Consider the following 21,529-nt stretch of genomic DNA (forward strand, 5'->3'; position numbering starts at 1 on the left):
TCCCTAATTTCTTCTTGGCTTCCTTTCTTGGCACTTCTCTCCATCAGCCAAACCTATCTCTGGTCATACTGGACCCTGGACCTTTCACCATGCCTTAAACTCACCATACTTTTTCTTAATCTGAAATTTGCATAAACAGCCCCATCTGACCAAAAGTGTTTCATTTAGTTCCCTTTTGGAGAATGCCTGCTCATTTTTTAGTACCCAGCTCTAATGTATATCTGTAAGTCTTCCTTAACCATTCTGGGCATTTAGCTGGTCTGGCCACTTATCCTGTAATACTTTGTACATTTGGTACTATGGGTTTATCATATTGAATTGTAATTTGTTTTATTTTTTATTTTTTAATGTGATCTCTATCCCTAGTGTGAGTCTTGAACTCATGACCCAGAGATCAAGTTACATGCTCTACCAACAGAGTCAATCAGACGCCCTTATGATTTTTTCATTTGGTCTCCCAGAGGATGAGTTTTTAAAAAATAATTTATTTATTTTTGAGGGAGAGAGAGAAAGCATGAGCAGGGGAAGAACAGAGAGAGAGGGAGACACAGAATCTGAAGTAGCCTCTAGGCTCTGAGCTCTCAGCATAGAGCCTGTTGCAGGACTCGAACCAGGGGACACAAGATCATGACCTAGGCCAAAGTCAGATGCTTAACTGGCTGACCCACCCAGGAGCCCCTCCCAAAGGGTAATTTTAATTCAGCTAGTGATCAACTCAGTATAGTGGATGGATGGAAGGATGACCAAAGTACAAGTTCCAGTGTCAGAACTCAGGATTCAAGATTCAGTTTTTAATCCCTTAGGACATTGAGGGAAACTATTTTATTTCATTCTGTATTATTTCTCTTTTTGCCTATATTAAGTTATATATGTACATTTGGAAGAATAGGAATAATATGTAAGCCACAAAGAAAGGCCAACTAATGTCTTCCACCCAGAAATAATAGTTGACAGTTTTAGGTGCATTATTTGTGCTAGAATTTTATCTTGAACATATAGAAGCTTTTAACATGATGTATTCTGAACATACCATTTTGTTCTTTTTGCGCTTAGAAATATACGATAGACATTTTTTATGTCTCAAAATTTTTAATGGCTGCATGGATTATGTCATAATTTATTTAACCAGTTTCTTTTATTCATCATTTAGATGGCTTGAAATTTTTAGATTCTGGAAACTGCACCATGATGTCATTTTTGTAGCTGTGGGGTTTTGTGTGGTGTGGTGTGGTGTGGTGTGTGTGTGTGTGTGTGTTCCTATTCATAACTTTTTCCCTTAGGATAAATTCTTAGAAGTAAGACTAATGGATAAAAATATGGATTTTGAGTTTTTTCCACCTTGAGTGTGCTGATCACATAACTATTGAGTTGAGTCACGGGGGGCAATATTCACAGGTGGGGTCACCTGTTGTCATTGTACATCAAACTACTTTCCTTCCTACTGATCTAACCTCCCTCAATCACGGAACGAGGGTCTCAGCTTGAATTCTGGGATTTGCTCTGGGTTCTATGACTTGAGTGATCTTAAAGATTGGTAGGGGGTGCCTGTGTGGCTTAGTCGGTTAAGCGTCCAGCTTTGGCTCGGGTCTGTGACTTTGGGCCTCACATCGGTCTCTGTGCTGACAGCTCGGACCCTGGAGCCTGCTTTGGATTCTGTGTCTCCTTTTCTCTCTGCCCCTCCCCTGCTCACGTTCTGTCTGTCTCAGAAATAAATAACATTAAAAATTTTTTTTTAAAGATTGGAATTGGTAAACCTGCACTTGTTAATAAAGGGATAATGTTAGGATATGTCTGTAATAGTTCATGGCATGCAGTTGACTGACAGCCACTACCCCTCCCTCAAGGGCCACATCTGGGACCTTTAAAAAAATATGTGTAGCTACTTAGTTAGAACTGCTTTATTTTTTTGTGTTGTGTGTAGTCTTTGAGGCCACTGGGCCCTTCCTGAGTAGCACAGGGAAGAAAGAATTTTGAAAAATATGTTCGGAATAAAAGAACAGTTTTACAGATGAGAATTATCTGAAAAAAAAAAGTATAATTTACTTCTTATGAACTATTTAGTCATCCATTTCTAGCAAACTAAAATTCAAGATATACATAAATCATACTGTATTCACTTTGAAGTTACTTTATTTACAAATAAATGCATAACATAGAGGTCCTTTTTGACTACTCTCTGGCGATATGATTGTGGTGTTATTTTAAACAAATGCTAACTCACTTTTTATAACAGGTTTATTGAGATAGAATTCACATACCACTCAGTTTCACCCGGAGTGTTCAAGTCAGTGTTTTTCAGTTTTACCACAGAGAATTGCACCATGGTCACCATCGTCACTTGTAGGACATGCCCACCAACGCAGAAAGATACCCCATGCTCATTGGTGGTCATTTTTCATTTCCTCCTAGCCCACTTTCCTCCCTCCCTCCCTCTCTTCCTTCCTTTGTTCCTCCCTTCCTTCCTTTGTTCCTCCCTCCTTCCCTCCCTCCCTCCCTTCCTTCCTTCCTTCCTTCCTTCCTTCCTTCCTTCCTTCCTTCCTTCCTTCCTTCCTTTTTTCCTTCAATCCTTCCCTACCTCCCTTCTCTTTCCTTCTTTCTTTCCTCCTTCCCTTCATTTTCTCTCTTTTAGTCTCTCCTCTCTCTCTCTCTCTTTCTTTCTTTCTGTCTGTCTGTCTGTCTCTCTCAGGAATTTGATCTGTGCTTTATTCCTGATTTTTTAAGTTTGGTAAAAGCATGACCACTTCCAGAATTATCATGGCATAAAGACTCTTAGACCAATGGAAAAATAAATTGCCATTTGACTGGAAACACAAGTTCTTTATGAAACCACTTAACATATACTTACTTTTGTATATAGACTGTTATCCAAGAAAAACAAATGGTAATTTAGGAGTTGAGATAAGACTTGACCTTCAAAAAGATGTGGACACTCTTCCTGGAGAAATATTTTTAATTTTTTTCCCTAAAATTTCTTTCTGGCTTTAATGTGAGCTTGCTTCTCCAGTCTCACTCTGACAAAATGTCCCATGTAAGGTATTACAAAGAATAGTTTTTTATTGTATCTGTTACTTAGGTACCAAGGGATAGCCACTTCTTTAAAAAAAATTTTTTTAATGTTTTATTTATTTCTAGGAGAGAGAGAGAGAGACAGCGTGAGCAGGGGAGGGCCAGAGAGAGAGGGAGTCACAGACTCTGAAACAGGCTCCAGGCTCTGAGCTGGCAGAACCGCGAGATCATGACCTAAGCGAAAGTCGGATGCTTAACCAACTAAGCCACCCAGGAGCCCCAAGGGACAGCCACTTCTTGAACTTGTGCCAGATGGTTCTTCCAAAGATGTTTCTCTCTCTCTTTCTCTCTAAAAATGTTTATTTTTGAGAGAGGGAGCAAGTGGGGGAAGGGTAGAGGGGCGGGGGTGGGGGGTGGATAGAGGATATAGAGCAGGCTCCATACTGATAGCAGAGGGCCCAATGTGTCTCTCTGCTGTGAGATCATGACCTGAGATCATGAACCATGAGATCATGACCTGAGCTGAAGTTGAACATTTAAACAACTGAGCCACCCAGGTGCCCATCGAAGATGTCTCTTGTCCAAGCATGAGGTCTGTCTTTTTCTGGAGCAGTCTGAGGAAGCCGCAGTGTATCTTCTCTTCCCTGGACAATTTTAAGGCATCTGTGGAATCTGTTACCCTTTCTAATTCTTCCAGAGTTGCCATTGGTAATCTCTGCCACTTGGCATCCTGCTCTAGAGTTAGGAGCATGTCTCTTTTTTTAGTAGGACAACCAGAGTTTATGCATATCTTTATTATTTTTGTTCCTGATTGTTGACAGGTCCATGAAGCTCTGAGTTTCACTTTTCTTGGGTCATCAAAAAATTCTTTGAGTCCTTTTCCTTGACCAATGGTAAAATTTACACCAATGAAAAGATGTGCTATTTGGTGAATTCTTAGGCACCCTGTTGTAACCCAAGAAGTTGTGATGACCCAGAAATCTCCAGGGCAGCTATGAGTCTCCTACAAAGAACAGGCAAACTGTGCTAATCTGCTTCCTCTCTCTGTGGATTTGGTTGTCCTGGGCATCCCATGTTAAATGGAATCAGAACATATGGTCCTTTGTGACTGACTTCTGTTGTAGCATGTATCAGTATTGCGTTCCTTTTCATGGCCACATGATATCCCATTGTATGAACATACCATGTTTTGATTATCCATGTACCAGTTGATGGACATTGGGTTATTTGTCTTTTCGGAATAACGCTGCTACAAACATTCATGTACATATTTTTGTGTGGATGCAAATTCATTTTATACTTCTTTTTTTCTAGTGTCTTTCTCGAGAAGCCGGTGGAAACATGAGCATTCAGTTTCTTGGCACAGTGGTATGTATGAAAGAATTATTACTTTGTATATTCACTTAACTTACAGAGGAAAAAAAGCATTCAAATAGCTTTACCCCATGTATTTAAACTTGCCTTCATCATGGTTTTACCATTAAATAAGATGTCTTTGTATAAGAAAATGCATTCTTTAATGTGTTCGTCAAGTTTCCATGATAAAATAATTTCAGCTGTTTCTTGTTAGAAAAGTTTTTTTTAATTATTTGAACTTTGTTGAGTATTTTCAGTGCTTTTTTTTCCTACTGACGATTTTCTCCGTTTTTATCATAAAAATAATATATTATTATTATTTTTTTTAACAAATAGTTTGTCAAATTAGTTTCCACATATCACTCAGTGCTCATCCCCACAAGTGTCCTCCTCCATGCAAGAATATATTATTTAAGATGCTTTTGAAAATAGTCACCGTGGGGTTTTTTTCCCTTCAGTTTTCCTTCTAGCTTTCTCTATCAGGCCCTTTCAGGTACACATTTCTAAGGGAATTAAGTCACAATTTTGTATGTTGACTTTTTTTCACTTAAGATCCTATTAATCATGTTCTATGTTGCTAGAAAATATCAGCATCATTTTATTGGAGCTGTGTTTAACATTCTGATGAGTAGATGTGACATATTTTCTTACCCATGAATCCCAGTTGTTAGGTATTTAAGTTACTCCTCATTTTTGCCATTAGGAATGGTGTTCTAATGAGCAACTTTTAATGGGTTTTGCTTTTTTGACATTTTGAATTATTTTCAAACATGTTCAGTGATATATGAACTATATCTCATTCTAAATAAAATCACAGGGCGCCTAAGTGGCTCATTTGGAGAACCATCTGACTTTGGCTTAGGTGATGATCTCACGGTTTGTGAGTTTGAGTCCCACATTGGGTTCTCTGCTAGCAGCACAGAGCCTTCTTTGGATTTTCTCCTTCTCTCTCTCTCTCTCTGCCCCTCTCCCTCTCCCACACACACTCTCCCCCTCTCTCAAAAATAAATAAACATTAAAAAAATTTTAAATTGAATCAAAACCATGGATAATTTTATGGCTTAGTACACGTTACCAGTTACCTTGTATCTCATTAGAATGTCCTTCATCGTGTGTTAGAATACCACTTTGCACTCTTTGCTAGTAGTGATTCTCACTAGTTACGATTTTCAAAAGCATTTATCTGTGGAAAGAAATTTGTAGTTATTATTTTTACTTTTAATGTAAAAGTAACATAATCATGTCATTGGTAGTATTTGTTGTTTTTAAAATAATTTAACTGTTAGAAAAAGTAACTTACTGTTTTAATTAGCATTTCTGTTTACTCCGTATGTATTTGAACATTTCTCCATATATTTATTTGCTAGGTATCATTTATAATCTGTAAAATGTCTGTTCATATTTTTGGGTACTTTGTTCAGGTTGTAAATTCACATCAGATAGTTCTGTTTGCTCTGTGAGTTTATTGAGAATATCAGAGGAGAGGCCTGTGGCTTGGATCAAAAGGTTAATGTTTTTGTAGTCATGGAGATAGGAAGGACATTACTAATAATGTGCATTATAGTTTATATATATAGAGAGGCACAGTAAAGTTTATCGAAACATATATAGTAGTATATACATAGGCACTTATGTCACATAAATTTTAAGTGTTGCATCTGAGATTTATAGTTATTTTTTTCTGATAAGCTGTTCCATGCTATTTTTCAGTTTAAAAATTTAAATATTATTTCAACGCATGTCCTAAGAAATTGTATTAGGGTTCTCCAAAGAAATAGAACCAATAGTGTGTGTGTGTGTGTGTGTGTGTGTGTAGAGAGAGGGAGAGGGGACAAGTCCAAAACCTTCACAGTAGGCCAGGAAATGGTTGGAGTTCAAGTACAAAGACCGTGCACTTGTAGGATTCCTTCCTGCTTGGGAGGTCAGTCCTTTTTCTTCAGTTGACTGAATGACATCCAACCAGATTGTGAGGTGTCTTCTGCTTTACTCAAGGTATACTGATTTAAATGTTCATCTAAAAATAACTTCATAGAAACATCTAGAATAATGTTTGGCCAAAAATCTCGATACTGTGGCCTAGGCAAGCTGACACATAAAATTCGCCATCACAGAAATATACATCCCATCCGCTACAGTGTTTTCGTTATTAACAGATATGCAGGCATACCTTGGAGGTGTTGTGGTTTGGGTCCAGACTAGAGCAAGAAAGCCTGTGTCACAATAAAGCAAGTCAAATGAACTTTTTGGTTTCCTGGTGCATATATATGTTTACAGTATAGAACAGTCTATTAAATGTGCAAAGCATTAGATTAAAAAATATGCACAGGGTGCCTGGGTGGCACAGTCGGTTAAGTTTCTGACTTGGGCCCACTCACAGTCTGTGGGTTCAAGCTCTGCATTAGGCTCTGTGCTGACAGATCGGAGCCTGGAGCCTGGTTCGGATTATGTGTTTCCCTTGCTCTCTGACCCTCCCCCATTCATGCGCTCACTCTCTCTCTCTTTCTCTCTCTCTCTCAAAAATAAACAAACATTTAAAAAAATTAATAAATAATTTTTAAAAATGCACATAGTTTAATTTTATTATTTATTTATTTAACATTTTATTTATTTCTGAGGGAGAGAGAGTGTGAGAAGGGGAGGGTCATAGAGAGAGGGAGACACGGAATCTGAAACAGGCTCCAGGCTCTGAGCTAGCTGTGAGCACAGAGCCCGACGCGGGGCTTGAACCCAAGAGCCGTGAGATCATGACCTGAGCCGAAGTTGGATGTCCAGCCGACTAAGCCACCCAGGTGCCCCCATAGCTTAATTTTAAAACACTGTTGGGGTGCCTGGGTGGCTCAGTCGGTTGGGTGTCCAACTTCAGCTCAGGTCATGATCTCATGGCTGGTGGGTTTGAGCCCCGCGTCAGGCTCTGTGCTCACAGCCAGCTCAGAGCCTGGAGCCAGTTTTGGATTCTGTGTCTCCCTCTCTCTCTGACCCTCCCCTGCTCACGCTCTCTTTCTCTCTCTCTGTCAGAAATAAATAAAACATTAAATTTTTTTTTTTTAATTTTAAAACACTGTATTGTTAGGGGTTCCTGGCTAGCTTAGACAGAAGAACTTAGACACATGACTCTTGATGTCGGGGTTATAAGTTTGAGCCCCATGCTGGGTATAGAGATTACTAAAAATAAATAAACTATTTAAAAATAAATACACTGTATTGCAATAAAATGCTAATCATCATCTGAGCTTTCAATGAGTTGTAATCACTGATCACAGATTACAATAATACAGTAAGAAAGAAAAAGTCACAATGAAAATGTTTGAAAAATTTTAAGACTTTTCAAAATATGACATGGAGATAAGACGTGAGCAAGTGCTGTTGGAAGAATGGCGCTGACAGACTCACTCAATGTGGGGTTGGTATAAACCTTCAGTTTGTAAAAAAGAAACCCACAATGCCTGTGGCACATGCTAACACAAAGCGCAGTGGAATGAGACATGCCTATATTCTTCCAGAACTAGAGTTACACATCTTATGCAGCAATACATGGCATCTTTCCTAGAATGTATTCTGTGGAGGTCTTTCTGTACCTCAGTGCTCATGGAAAGGGCACTTTTTCTGTCTCTGCTACTTGATACCTCTCCTTGGATTCTAATAGATTTCTCAGTGTTCACATATGGAACACTTTGCTGTCCACAGGTAAAATCCACAAACAAAACAAAACATTCCTCTTACAGTTTTTTCCTGTCTCGGAAATGGCTACATGAGCTGCCCTGATCCTGGCCAAAGCCTTCATCATCTCCTGAGTTACTGCAGCAGCCAGCTTCCCCACATCTGCCTCTGCTCCTTAGCCTGTTTTTAATTTAACCATTAACATGTTCCTTTTGTGTGTGTGTGTGTGATTTTTTTAAGTTTATTTATTTATTCTGAGAGAGAGGGAGTGCATGCGTAAGCCGGGGAGGGGCAGAGAGAGAAGGAGAAAGAGAGAATCCCAAGCAGGCTCCACACTGTCAGCACAGAGCCTGATGCAGGGCTTGATCACGTGAACTGTGAGATCATGACCTGAGCCAAAACCGAGAGTCAGACAGACGCTTATCCGACTGGGCCACCCAGGTGCCGCATTGACACGATCCTTTTGAAATATAAATCCAGTCAGCTGGTCTTGTTACTCTTCTTCAAACATGTTGGGCACACACCTCAGGGCCCAGCTTCCTTTCCTCTGCCAGGTCTGTCTGCCTCCACATACCCGCACAGGCCATTCCCTCACTTTCTTCAGGTCTCTTTACACAACAGCCACCACCTCCAGGATGGCTTCCTGGTCACACTGTGTAAACCACTTTGTTCTCCACATTGTTCTTTTCCTTTAGCAGGTATCACGATTTGACGTACTTTAATATTTGGCATATTTTACTTTTAAAAGCTGGTTATTGTCTGTCTTTCCCATGAATGAGATAAGCCCCATGAGCAGAGGGCTCTTGTCTGTTCTGTTCACCGCTCTCCTCCCAGCACTCAGAACAGCACCCTTGTGTACAGGAAGGCACCCGGTAAATACTTGTCGAACAAGTATTCATGAAATTGACAGCCATGGGACCTAAGGATTAGGCTTAAGAGAAACGGGAAGAAAGCAAATACAGAAACAAATAGAGAAATAGAAAAGCGTAGGAGACCTTGGGATCTTAGAATGAATCCCTCTTCCTCAGATAAGGACCTTGCAACAGGGAAGACAGCTTGTTTTGCCCAGGGTTGCACAGCTAGTTGGTGGGTAGAGCAAACAAGTGTGCTCCGAGTTTTCTGCTCCACCTGGTGCTCGTCCCATCAGCAAATGCCCTTTACCTTATTTCCTTTTGTCCACTTCAGGCACCTAAAACATACTAGGAAACACATAGACACATCCCCCTAAACACCCACAACAAGTGACCTGCTCGTGTAGCTGATACCTCCTTCCTCCAGGAGAAGGTAGACAACTTGCTAACAAATCCCAAAGATTTGTCCACATTGTTTATACAGTTTTTACAGAGAAGGAATGTCAATTTCTAGTGCAGTTTCTAAGTACTGTAAAATTCTGCATCACAGCGGTTGGGATGGACAGTGTCGTTTGTTTATAACGTGTTTTTTTCTATTAGCAATAGTAGATCAGTATGGAAGAGGAAAAGAAAAGGTTTGGAGACAGTGGACTATTAGGACACTCAGAGTAATTTCTAGGTAATTTCTAGCTGGGGGGTGCTGCTCTATTCCAACCTTCTAAAGCAGAAACAGTTTCCAAAGCTTGCAGTCGGTAAGAGCACTAGCAGGTCACATGGTAAAGGGAGGACTTTCCAAATACACATTTGTCTTTGTTTTGCCTTTGTGAGAATATCTATGGAATTTTCCATATAAGTTGGCTTTTGAATATTGATGAACATGACCTTCAGTGTTCAAAAAAGAGTTTAATTTTATTAATTTTAAGAAGAGCTTAATTTTGTTTATTTTTGACAGAGAAAGAGAATGAGAAAGAGAGAGAGAATGAGAATATGAGCAGGGGAGGGGCAGAGAGAGAGGGAGGCTGAAGATCCAAAGAAGGCTCTGCACTGAGAGACTGAGAGCAGAGAGCCTGGTATGGAGCTTGAACTAATGAACTGTGAGATCATGACCTGCCCCAAAGTCCGATGTTTCACTGACAGAGCCACCCAGGCGCCCAAACAAGAGTTAAATTTTAGCCTAAGAAGTACTTTGTTGCAATGATAAAGTTCAAAAATGTTACTGTTCAACTCACGGAAGATACAGGTTCAAAATAGTTAACTTCATTCCTTTTTTTTAATACACTTTGAATTTTAAAAAAATACGATTTTGTTATTTTAACATCCAGTAAAAGAAATCTCATTAAAATTAGGTTTTGTTAGATATATAAATATTATATATTACATATATAAACTATTTTAAATATATTTTAAATATTTGTGAATACGTATAAAAGAACAGTTGTAAAATATTTGTTGGTGCGCTTGGGTGGCTCATACAGTTAAGTGTCTGACTTCTGCTCAGGTCATGATCTCACAGTTCGTAAGTTCAAGCCCTGCATCGGGCTTTCTGCTGTCAGCACAGAGCCTGCTTTCAGTTCTCTGCCCTTCCCCTGCATGCACTCTCTCTCTCTCTCAAAAATAAATAAATATTACAAAAATATTTATAAGCTCCAAAGAGTAAAGAGAAAAGAAATACTTGTATACCCACCAGAGTTTTTCTAAAAACAAAACAAAAAAAGAATTATTTTGGATGTTCACTGTGTGCTCCTTCTCTACCCTTTCAGATACTCCCCCTTCACAGAGAACTTTCTCTTGATTTTTATCACTGTTTTTAAAAGTTGTCCACATATATGCATCCTTAAGTATCATACAACTTAGTTGTGCATGCTTTTAAGCTCGACATGCATGGGACTGTAGTCTGTAATCATCTATGGCGTGGTTATTCGGTTCTGTGCTGATCGTGAGGCCACCTTGACTGTTGAGGGAGGCCCGCGTGGTCCCCAGTGTTTTCGCTGTAACTCTGTGCTGCTCTGAGCATTTCTGCACATGGTGCTTGTATCCTGGGTTGCACGTGTGCAAGAGCTTTGTTAGGGTTCATGTGCATCGAGTGTGCGGTGAATGAACTCACTCTGTTCCACATTTTCACCAGTACCTGATATTTTCAGACTTTTTCATTTTTACCAGTGTCAGTAGTGTCCTCATTGTGATTTTAATTAACACCCTGATTATTAATGAAGCAGAACATATTTATCTGCACATATTGCCCCTTTATGTTTATTGGCCATAAGTCTACTCCTCTGTAAAGTATGTCTTAAGCCTTCCGCCCATGTTTCTATAGAGGGAGACTGTATAAGTGCATGAATTTTGTCCCTTTATGTTATTTGCATTTTCAGTAATAAGGCGAGAAGGATTGGGTTGGACCACAAGATGAATTCCGACTACAAGCTGTGAATGGAAGTGACTGTCAGGAACAATGGAGGGTCTGAGGTTTTACCCTATTGGAAGCTGACAAATTAACCCATCATGGTCATGGATGCTGGTGGAAGAGACGAGACTCCAGGGTCTGAGATGACAGTTTATTACAGCAATAGCAGTAGCCAGAATATCGTTATTTTTCCACCATTTTCCTTGAGCTCCAGTCCCCACAGGGCAGTGTGAGGAGGGACACCTGCTCACACAGTGGGTTGTGTTCTAGCAGAGGAGCCTGAGTTTAGTTCAGAGAACCCCGAGTGTCTGTATGGACAGGGGGGCATGCCTTCTCTTTATTCTGAGGGGCACTTTGTTGTGCAAACAGCCTTGAAAAAATAGTCCAGAACAAAGGACAGTCAGTGCCATGCTCTCAAGAAGTGGAAAAGCATGAGAGACCCACGGAAAGTAGTCTCCTTACAGTGAGGTCTTGTGCTTCTTGTCAGGGAGAGCCAGGAGCAGGTGTGAGCTTTCTAGGTCCCCCTAGGTCTGCCTGGGAGCCGCACACCTCCCCGAAGAAGACGGGAGCTAGGCACTGTACCCACCCACCCCCGCCCGCCTTCCGTGGACTGAGATCTCAGCGTGATTTCTAAAGCGTCAGCTACAGAACTTGATTTAAAATTTAAGTAGTATTTTTCTGTAATGAAAGGCAAACTCTTCTGAATTGGTGAAGAGAGATGGAATTGGTGGCTGTGATTCAGAGGAGCCTATTTGACTTGGATGTACATAAAAATTCAGGCCATCCACGTTTTAACCTTTGGCATCTGTTAGTTTCATTAACCAGTCCCAGAAAGTAGGTTATAGGACGATGTTAGTTTCCTAAGTTTGCCGCAACAGGTTGCCACAGACTGGGTGGCTGAGAAGAACAGAAATGTGTTCTCCGAGAGTTTGGGAGATGAGAAATGTGAAATCAAGGTTGGGCAGGGCTGGCTCCTTCCAGAGGCTCCCCCGGGGAATCAGCTTCATGGCTCTTCCGCAGTTCTGGTGGCTGGGAAGCACTTGCTGCTTGTTGGCTATGGCTGCGTTGTTCTGTCCTCCTGTGGCTCTCTGCCTCGGGTCTGTGTATATTCGGTCACGGACATCTGATGACACTAGTCATTGGATTTAGGACCTACCCTTCTCTGGTGAGACCTCTTCTGAACTAATCACATTTACAATGACCCCCTTAACCACCGAGGTCACATTCTGAAATATCAGTTGGACTTGACTTTTTGGATGGCATTGTTCAACCCAGTATACACAGCATATAGACAGGCACGAAAGTGTGTTTGATATGTATGGAAAGTTGAAAACTAACTCAGGCAGTTTACCTAAAAATATATTTTGTGAACAGAGCATTATTCCTTAGGTCTAGACCTTACTAATAACTGACTTGAGTACTGCCATTTATTTTCTTGCCTGTTATCACCTATATCCTGCACTTAAGCATGTGGAAACAAAGATGAAGAGTATGCCTAATTTTCAGAAGACAAAGTGAGCACAGCCAGGTTAAATGACTATTCTGTGCTAATAACTGGTAGAAACAAGACACAAAACCAGGTCTCTCTAACTTTTAAGTTAAGCTGTTCACCATCAGAGTGCCTTAAAAACAAACTGCTTCACGAGGAGCCTGGGTGGCTCAGTCAGTTAAGTGTCTGACCTTTGATTTTGGCTCAGGTCACGATCTCACACTTGGTGGGATTGAGCCCTACATTGCCGGACTTCACACTGACAGTGTGAGACTGCTTGGGATTCTTTCTTTCTCTCTCTCTCTCTCTCTCTCTCTCTCTTTCTCCCTCCCCACCCCCCCGTCTCTCCCTCTCTCTGTGTCCCTCCCCTGCGCTCGCTCACTCTCACATGCACTTGCTCTCTCTCAAAATAAACTTTAAAAAGTTTAAGAGAAACAAATTGCTCTACTGTATAATCCAGTTATTGCCGTAACTGCTAAGTATAACTGTGACAAAGTACCCATAGACTGGGTGGTTTAAACAACACACATTTATTTCTGACAGTTCTGGAGGCTGGGAAGTTCAAGATCAAGGTGCTAGCAGATTGAGTTCCTGGTGAGGGCCCTCTTCCTGGCTATAGGCGGCTGCCTTATAGCTTTATTCTCACGTGGCAGAGAGTGCATTCTGGGCTTTCTTCTCTTTTAGTTTTTATTTTGTAAAAGTTTGTATTTTAATTCCAGTTAAGTAACATACAGTGTTATATTAGTTTCAGGTGTATAATACAGTGATTGATCTTTCTTCCCTTTTATAAGGGACTAAACCCATTGTGAGGGCCTCACTCTCCTGATTTCATCTCATCCTAATTGCCTCTCAGAGGCCCCCGCTGCCAAATAACATTATACTGGGGGGTCATTATTGCTTCACCGTATGGATTTGGGGAGGGACACAAATATATAATCTATAATGTACACTGACTTGGTAAGCTACATATCCTGGAATTTTTCCAAAATATATGTGCCTATTTCAAATTGTAATCTGTTGGAGGTCTTGTTTGCATATTTTGGTGAAGCTGTGAGCTGTGTACGCCAGGGAGTATGAGTACACAAGGAAATGGAAGACATCCAGTGTGTCACTGAAGCAGAATTCCTTACTTGACTATGCTTGACCAGAGGATGAATATTTTGTTATTGCTTTTAGGAATGCACAAGTTACCATTTTATTCCAAAGTTTTGTATTGTAATCATTGTTTATGTTTAATTTTAATTTTTTTTAATGTTTTATTTATTTCTAGGAAAGAGAGAGAGAGAGAGAGCGTGAGCAGGGGAGGGTCAGAGAGAGAGGGAGACACAGACTGAAACAGGCTCCAGGCTCTGAGCTGGCAGTCAGCACAGAGCCCGACGCGNCACAGACTGAAACAGGCTCCAGGCTCTGAGCTGGCAGTCAGCACAGAGCCCGACGCGGGGCTCGAACCCACAAACCGCGAGATCATGACCTAAGCGAAAGTCGGACGCTTAACCGACTAAGCCACCCAGGCGCCCCTATGTTTAATTTTTAAAGTGCTATTATTTTTAAGTACTATAATATGAAGTCAAACGTATCTCACCAAGACTAATTTTTTTTTCTCGTGAAAATAATGCATATTGTCCAAAAATGAAAACAATCTCCGGGTATAACCAACAGCTTCTTCAGAGCTGCACTACTGGCATTTACCCAGGGACTCTTGAGGAACTATCCAGTTGTATGTCTTTGAAGCTTAGCCAGGGATCTTAATGAAACCAAATCACGATGAAGTTTTTAAAGCTAATTTAAATCTCAAATTATACATTTTAAATTAGGTTTTTATTGATAATAAATATACTTTATTTCTTATTAGCCTTGAAAGCCTAAGTGATAATATCAGTAGAATAAACATGTTTTGCAAAGATTTACCATTAAGAATGCTATTAATATGACCCTTGATACACCAGCACAATTAGATTTCAAAGTAAGCGTTTACGAAGTAACAGCGATTAATGACAACCATCGAAAACAATTTTGAACTCCATCAGTTTAACTCAGGAGGGTAAACTTAATATGATAATTCATCTAGTTGAATTGTATCAGCTTAGCAGGAAAGTATGTAAATATGTGACCCTTACCTAGTTTCTAAATGGATGCTGTGCTGATAGATTTATCCGTTCCATTAAAGAACTTTGGGGAACTTTGGAATTTCAGCGATTATTCCCTTGCAGGCTGAAAACCCAACCTGATCTCATACTGGGACCATTCTGGTCTGCATATTTCCATAATTTGCCTTTGCTACTAATATGACAGCAAGACACAAATAACTGTTTCTAATAATATCAGATGGAGTTGTGGAGGACAGCATTTTAATGTAGTAAAAGACCTCCCCGTGGGGTTGTTATTGCTACTATAGAACAGCAGCTACACAGTTGCAACCGTAGTCTCTTAATTGATTCGTTTAATTAGCAAGAGCTGAGGCTTAGGCTGTGTCTTGTCATCTGATATCATAGGATCCACGATCTGCATTATTCATATTTATAGATGTGTAAACATCATCAAAAAGTTCTACTTCTTCTGAAAACTCACATATGGAGATTGAATTTTGATAGAGTAAACTCCCATTTGTTTGAACTCCAAATAATCGGAAAATGCAAAGAACCATGTTATTGTTTTTCTTAGTCAGTACTCTGGAGAAGGGAATGATGTCATACAGTTTTGGTTATTAATGTCTCCCAAAAACAAACTTCCAAGGAACTCATTCAGCCTTGTATACCTTACAGATTCACAGGCAGCTCCTCTGTTTACATCACGTCTGACTCCTCTCTCACTCCGTCTGCCTTGTCCTTTCTCTAACCCATCTCCTCTCTCTCCTCGTGGGGCTTCGGGAGTGAACGATGGCTTAGTGGGATTTCGTGCATGCTCGCCCATGCCTGCCTTTGCTGTCACCCCAAGCACTGCTGGCTTCAGCTTTCCACTCGTGCCCGAATCGCACCCCCTGGGATTTGCTTACCTCATCCAGCTGCACCCGTCCCGATTTCCTTGGATGGGGGAAACTGGGGGGAGATGGGAAGTGTCTGGCATAAAACCCCAGAGCCTTCAGAACAGGGCCACTCCCGTCACATCCACCCAGGGCTCCTTCCCCACCGGGTCACCTTCTCCTTTTTCCTTACCCTTTGCCTGTCCAACAATAGACATCGGATGGAGGCCGCAGAGCAGACATTTTGTGGAGGGTTGATGAGGTCGCTCTATTCTTTAGATGCATTTTACCATACTATGAAAAAGTAATTCTATAGCATTCTGTCTTGCCTATTCCCCCCTAAGCAAAATCTCAGCCAAATGTCACTGAAACAAGATGTTTTGAGATGGGCTTTCAATGCAATCTCATTCTTGAGTGTTGTTTTTATGGTTACATGCTTTCTGTGTACTGTGTAACCAACCTAAACACAAACCTTTGGGATGTAACTCAGTTTACTTTTCCAGCCATTTGAGATTGGCATGCTGTATATCATGTGAAAGTGCAATTATTAATATCCCATGATGTGATTGCCTTTTGAACAACACTATTAAAGAAATCACGGACTGCCTGCTGCACCATATGCTAGGACGTTTGCTGGATGAATGTGATCCAGTCTCTGCCCTTAAATAACATGCCGGCTCCGGATAAACACAGACACACGGGTACCATGAGGACATGGTAAGTGCTGACATGGGCTACGTACAGGCTGATGTGGTCACAGAGGAAATTGCGATCTGTTGGTTTTTTTCTTTTTTTTCTGATACAGAAATCAAGACATCATGTTCAGAGGCTGCGCTCTGTGATGATAGTAGAGAAAGCAAAGGGAGTAAAATAAATGAAGGCACGGAGGCAGGAGAGTGTCCCGCTGTTGAAGGAAGAGCAGGTTGGCTGCTGAGGGTGGCCGGCAGGTGGCAGAGGTCCGCGTGGGAGGTAGGAGCTGGTGATGTGGAGGCCTGCTGAGGAGATAGGACTTTATTCTCTGGACTGTGGAGGGTTTGAAGGAAGAGGTGTGGTTTGTTTTCTTCTGATTTTAAAGTTTTTGTTAATGTTTATTCTTGAGAGAGAGAGAGAGAGAGAGCGTGCGCGAGGGTATGGACGAGGGGCAGAGGGAGAGGGAGACACAGAATCTGAAGCAGGCTCCAGGCTCCGAGCTGTCCGCACAGACTGGGAGATCATGACCTGAGCCTAGTTAGGTGCTTAACTGACTGAGCCACCCAGGTGCCCCTGTTTTGTTATGATTTTAGAGAGAACTTGAGGGAGCAGATGAAGAAGAGGGTGGGTTTGAGAACTTCCTCCTGAGGATCCAGTGTCCAGTTATATGTATTAGGCAGAGTTGAAGAGGATTCTGAGGTTTCAGGATGTGATCACTGATACAATTGCCTGAGGGAGAAAACCAGGAAGAGGAGAGGAATTCTATCAGAGAAAAGGTAGGAGAGGTAATGAGTTGGATCTTTGACCGTTTTACGTTTGAAATGCCCGGGAAACATCTCAGGTATCAGGGACATCTCTAGTCTGGAGATCAGGAAAAAGATTAAGGGTGAGCATGTAAATTGGTGCTTGGTCAACATGCAGAGGTGAGATCTGAAGCCTCTAGTAGCTGAGATCGCCCCAGGGGACAATAGAGAAGGAGAGGAAAGGCCCAGAATGGACCACTGGGAAATGCCCACATCTGGGGAGGAGGCTTGGAGCCTAATATCAGTATTAAAATGACATTATCTGTTGTCCAAATCATTTATATCATATGTGGCTGTTAGAAGCCAATTTAGTGTAACCTCAGTCATGATTTCACAGTATCCTAGCGTGTCACTAATTATTTCAAAGAATTTCAAAATCCTGCTGCCATCTGCCAGAGATCCTCAAAATAAAATTAATTTTAATGAATAACATAACGCCTTACATTTGTATGATGCTTTAGGGTTTTAGAATGCATATTGGATTCCATTCAATTTCTAAGACAAATAAGCCATACAGCAGTTTAGGTGTCATTGTAAAAATAAGACACACAACACTCTGAAATGTCAATTAAAAATATTTGCAATTACTGAGTTACATATTCACAAGCAGTTTCCACAAACCAGTACCAGGACATTAGTGGATATTGGGATGGGCTGGGGAAGGCGGAAGAATGCTGCATACACCTTGATCCCCTGAGTCTGAATCCCAGATCTCCCACTTACTAGCTTTGTGAATTTGATCAAGCTACTTATTAACCTCTCCGGTCCTCAGTCTTTTTCATCAGCAGAATATCTCCTTTGTGGAAGTGGTGAGGGTTGAATAAGAAAGTGTTTGTCAAATGCCTGAAAATAATAGGTGATTGACAGACAGTAGCTCAGCTATTACTATAGCCCTCACCCCCGGTGTTCAGTACACTTTCTCTTTGCTTCATTTTGCCTTGCATTTTTTCCCTCCATTTTCTTGCTTGCTTGGGGACGTGTTCTCATCTGAAATTGTAATCTCCAGATGAGTCTATATTTGGTGCTCAGTCCCAGAAAAATTCAGAAGGAAAATATTTCTCTTTTATTTGGAAAATCTGGTTTTTGTGTGGTTATGACCTCCTCTCACAGTTAACATGTTGCCATTTAATGCTAAGTATAAAACATGTATGTGAACCTGTACCTTGTGGCAGCCAGATGCTTAAGAACATCCACTTGAAGAGGAAGGATGTTTACCAAGAGCAGTCTTGACTGGGAAAATCTTGAGTTTGCAAGGAAAAATACTTTTGATACAGGGAATTTTATGGTGGTGCTTATGGGCTTTCCCTCCCTCCCTCCCTCCCTTCCCTTTTCCTTCCTCCATTCCTTGCTTCCTTCCTTAATGTCTATTTATTTTGAGATAGAGCATGGAGGTGGGTGGGAAGAGAGAAAGGATCCCAGGCAGGCTCCACACTGTCAGCATAGAGCCTGACTCGGGGCCCAGTCTTGCAAACCATGAGATCATGATGACCTGAGCCAGAAGTCAAGAGTTGGACACTCAACCAGGGCCTTCTTTCTTCTACCAGACCCACTTTGAAAGAGATATTATTTCAGGTAGCCCATTTAAGGCCACTGTGGCATAGTGCTATATGTTAACTGATTCCATTTTTATAAATTATTTGATTGTTGCTGTTTGACTTATGGAAAGAATGATTTGGAAATGGCAGCTCTTTTCTCATAGAAGCAAGGTCAGTAGAAAAAAAATAAGCAAAGTTAGTGGTTGTCGAACTTGAGCATGTATGAGAATCACTGGGAAACCTTGCTAAAAATGCCAATTCTCAGGCCCCTTTCTCAACAGAGCTCATTCTGTAGGTCTGAGGTGAGACTTAGAGGTCTGCATTGGTAGAAATCAGTATCAAATACACCAGGATTAGGATTTAGAATCTATTTTGACACTTAATGGAAGAATTAGTCTCTAGTTGAGGAAATGGATACCTAACACACATTAAATTACTGGTTTTATTATGAGTCAAGCATAAGGAGCAGTATTCTGGATGTTTCTTATTATAATGAGAGGGTAGGACACACATTTGATTATTTGAATTGATTAGTGTATGCACTTATAGTGCATACATATTTTTTTAATCAGGAAGGGATACAATAGGACCTACAGTATAATTAAATCTATAGTATCAACTGTATCTCTTAAGTTTTATAGCCATTGGACAGCAATCGTTTTTATTTTGGGCCTAGAGTGGGATTTTTCAACCTTGGCAGTAATGACATTTTGGACAAGAGGATTCTTTTCAAAGAAGGAGACTATGCTTTGCTTCATGGGACCTTTAGCGGCACCCCAGGCCTCCATCCACTACATGCCACAGCACCTCTCCAGATACCACAACCAGAATTGTGTCCAGACATGGCCATGTGGCCCTGGGGGTAAGAAGGGGGTAAAATCTGGCCCCCCTCCCAGCCCCCCAGCTGAGAACCACTGATTTAAACTACAGGCAACAGTTGGGGTTTCAGAGTTTTCTTTCCCATTTCACTAATAAGTCTGATGTTGTAGAGAAGAAATCTCTAGAACAGATGTAATATTCTTCAGTGGCCTGAAGTTTACAATCTTACATACATCTTGACTTACTCAAATGCCTTATGCACAGAAAATGACAACAAACTTTAGCTTCATGTTTGATTTTTGCTTTTGTGACATTTTTTAAAAAATATTTTAATGTTATATTTATTTCTGAGAGAGAGATAGCATGAGCAGGGGAAGGTCAGAGAGAGAGGAAGATACAGAATCTGAAAGAGGCTCCAGGCTCTGAGTTAGCTGTCAGCACAGAGCCTGATGTGGGGCTCAAACCCACGAACTGTGAGATCATGATCTGAGCCGAAGTCGGACACTTAACTGACTGAGCCATCCAGGCACCCCTGCTTTTGTGACATTTTTTAACTGTTAGCCATTGGGGGTGGGTATGAGGAATGCTCCTTCATAGTGTTCCTTGTAATGGATGATAATCTAGATCTAATGCGGACAACTGTTCATAAAAGTTCTCATTTGCATAATTGCATTCTGTTTGTTTGGATCCTTTTTACCATTTACCAAGAAGAGCTTACCAAAGACCCTCACATGCCAAGTCAACGGGGAGAGGGTACAGGTAATATTTTATCTCAGAAGCTGCTGCTGTTCCTTTGGTCTTCCATTTTGTAAAAGTCCCATAAATTCTTCCTGGTAAGATGTGTCAAACAGAGTGTGCTATAGCATCACCTCACAGTGTCCTCTGCAAAAAAAAACCCAACCCCCCCCCCCAATTTTTCTTGTTCTTTTCTGGCTAGCATATAATTGCATAGCTCTTTTATGATTTGTGGCACTTGCCCCCCATGTGGGGAAGGCACCTGCAGGGTGCCCAGCAGGATATGCGAGAGGCAAACAGTGGTATCTCAGGTGTTTCTGAGAGGGGGCTTTCCCGAGCTGGCATGGATGTACGTATGGGTGTAAATTCTCAAGATTGTGGGGGACAGCCAAGGTAATTATTAAGGTATCAATGTTAATTACCCTAGGTAATTACCAAGCATCAGTGGACACGGGAAACTGTGAAGTAAGTGCCCTTGTTTGAAATAGAACCCTTGCCTCATTTAAGGGCAGGGAAATGATTAGTGCCTAACTTTTAACAGTCACCCCAAATGTACACTGTGTCCCAGAGCTCACTCAGCCCTTTCCTGTCTCAGCTGCTCACGAAACTAGACCAAGGAAGACAATGCTCCTTGAATGCCTACAGTGTGCTCAATGCTTTACATTTGTCCCTTCAGTTCCCACAGTTGTTTGAAATCATCAGCAGAACCCCCATTTTACAGATGAGGTCATCCACTGAGCCACCCAGGCACCCCAACCCTCCTCATAAGTGTTTGAACTTAGGGACCAGCCACAAAATGGGATAGAGTATAAAAGCTTCAGTCTCTTCTGCTTCCTCACAAGTTACTTTGTATCCAAGGAGGGAGTGTTCTTTTTACAAAAGTGGTATTTATCCAAGTAATCATTCCAGATATTAAAAATAGATTAAAATTGCAATTTGATTTAAAGTCTTTTTTCTTGGGATGCCTGTCAATTAAGCATCTAAATCTTGATTTTGGTGCAGGTCATGATCTCATGGTTCGTGGGTTTGAGCCCTGAATCATCAGGCTTTGCGCTGGGTGTGCAGAATCTGCTTGAGATTCTCTCTGTCCCTAATGCCCCTCCCCTGCTCTCTCTTTCTCTCTCTCAAAATACATAAATAAACTTTAAAAAAAAAGTCTTTCAATTAGAAGGTGAGAAAAACCTTAGATGATATTGAAGATATCATCTTTGCATTACATTAACATTAC

The 21,529-nt window shown here is 41.0% G+C and overlaps 1 protein-coding gene across 1 annotated transcript in view; it reads left to right on the forward strand.

Moving 5' to 3' along the window:
• PCCA (propionyl-CoA carboxylase subunit alpha) overlaps positions 1 to 21,529 on the forward strand; it is a 410,939-nt gene that overhangs the window by 328,931 nt on the left and 60,479 nt on the right. Inside the window, exon 21 of the mRNA XM_039254278.1 lies at positions 4,321 to 4,374. Coding sequence (XP_039110209.1) covers positions 4,321 to 4,374 — 54 coding nt within the window. The remainder of the gene's footprint in view (positions 1 to 4,320; positions 4,375 to 21,529) is intronic.

Source organism: Hyaena hyaena, unplaced genomic scaffold (assembly GCF_003009895.1).
Source record: "Hyaena hyaena isolate Hyena2069 unplaced genomic scaffold, ASM300989v1 scaffold_478, whole genome shotgun sequence".
Taxonomy (NCBI): domain Eukaryota; kingdom Metazoa; phylum Chordata; class Mammalia; order Carnivora; family Hyaenidae; genus Hyaena; species Hyaena hyaena.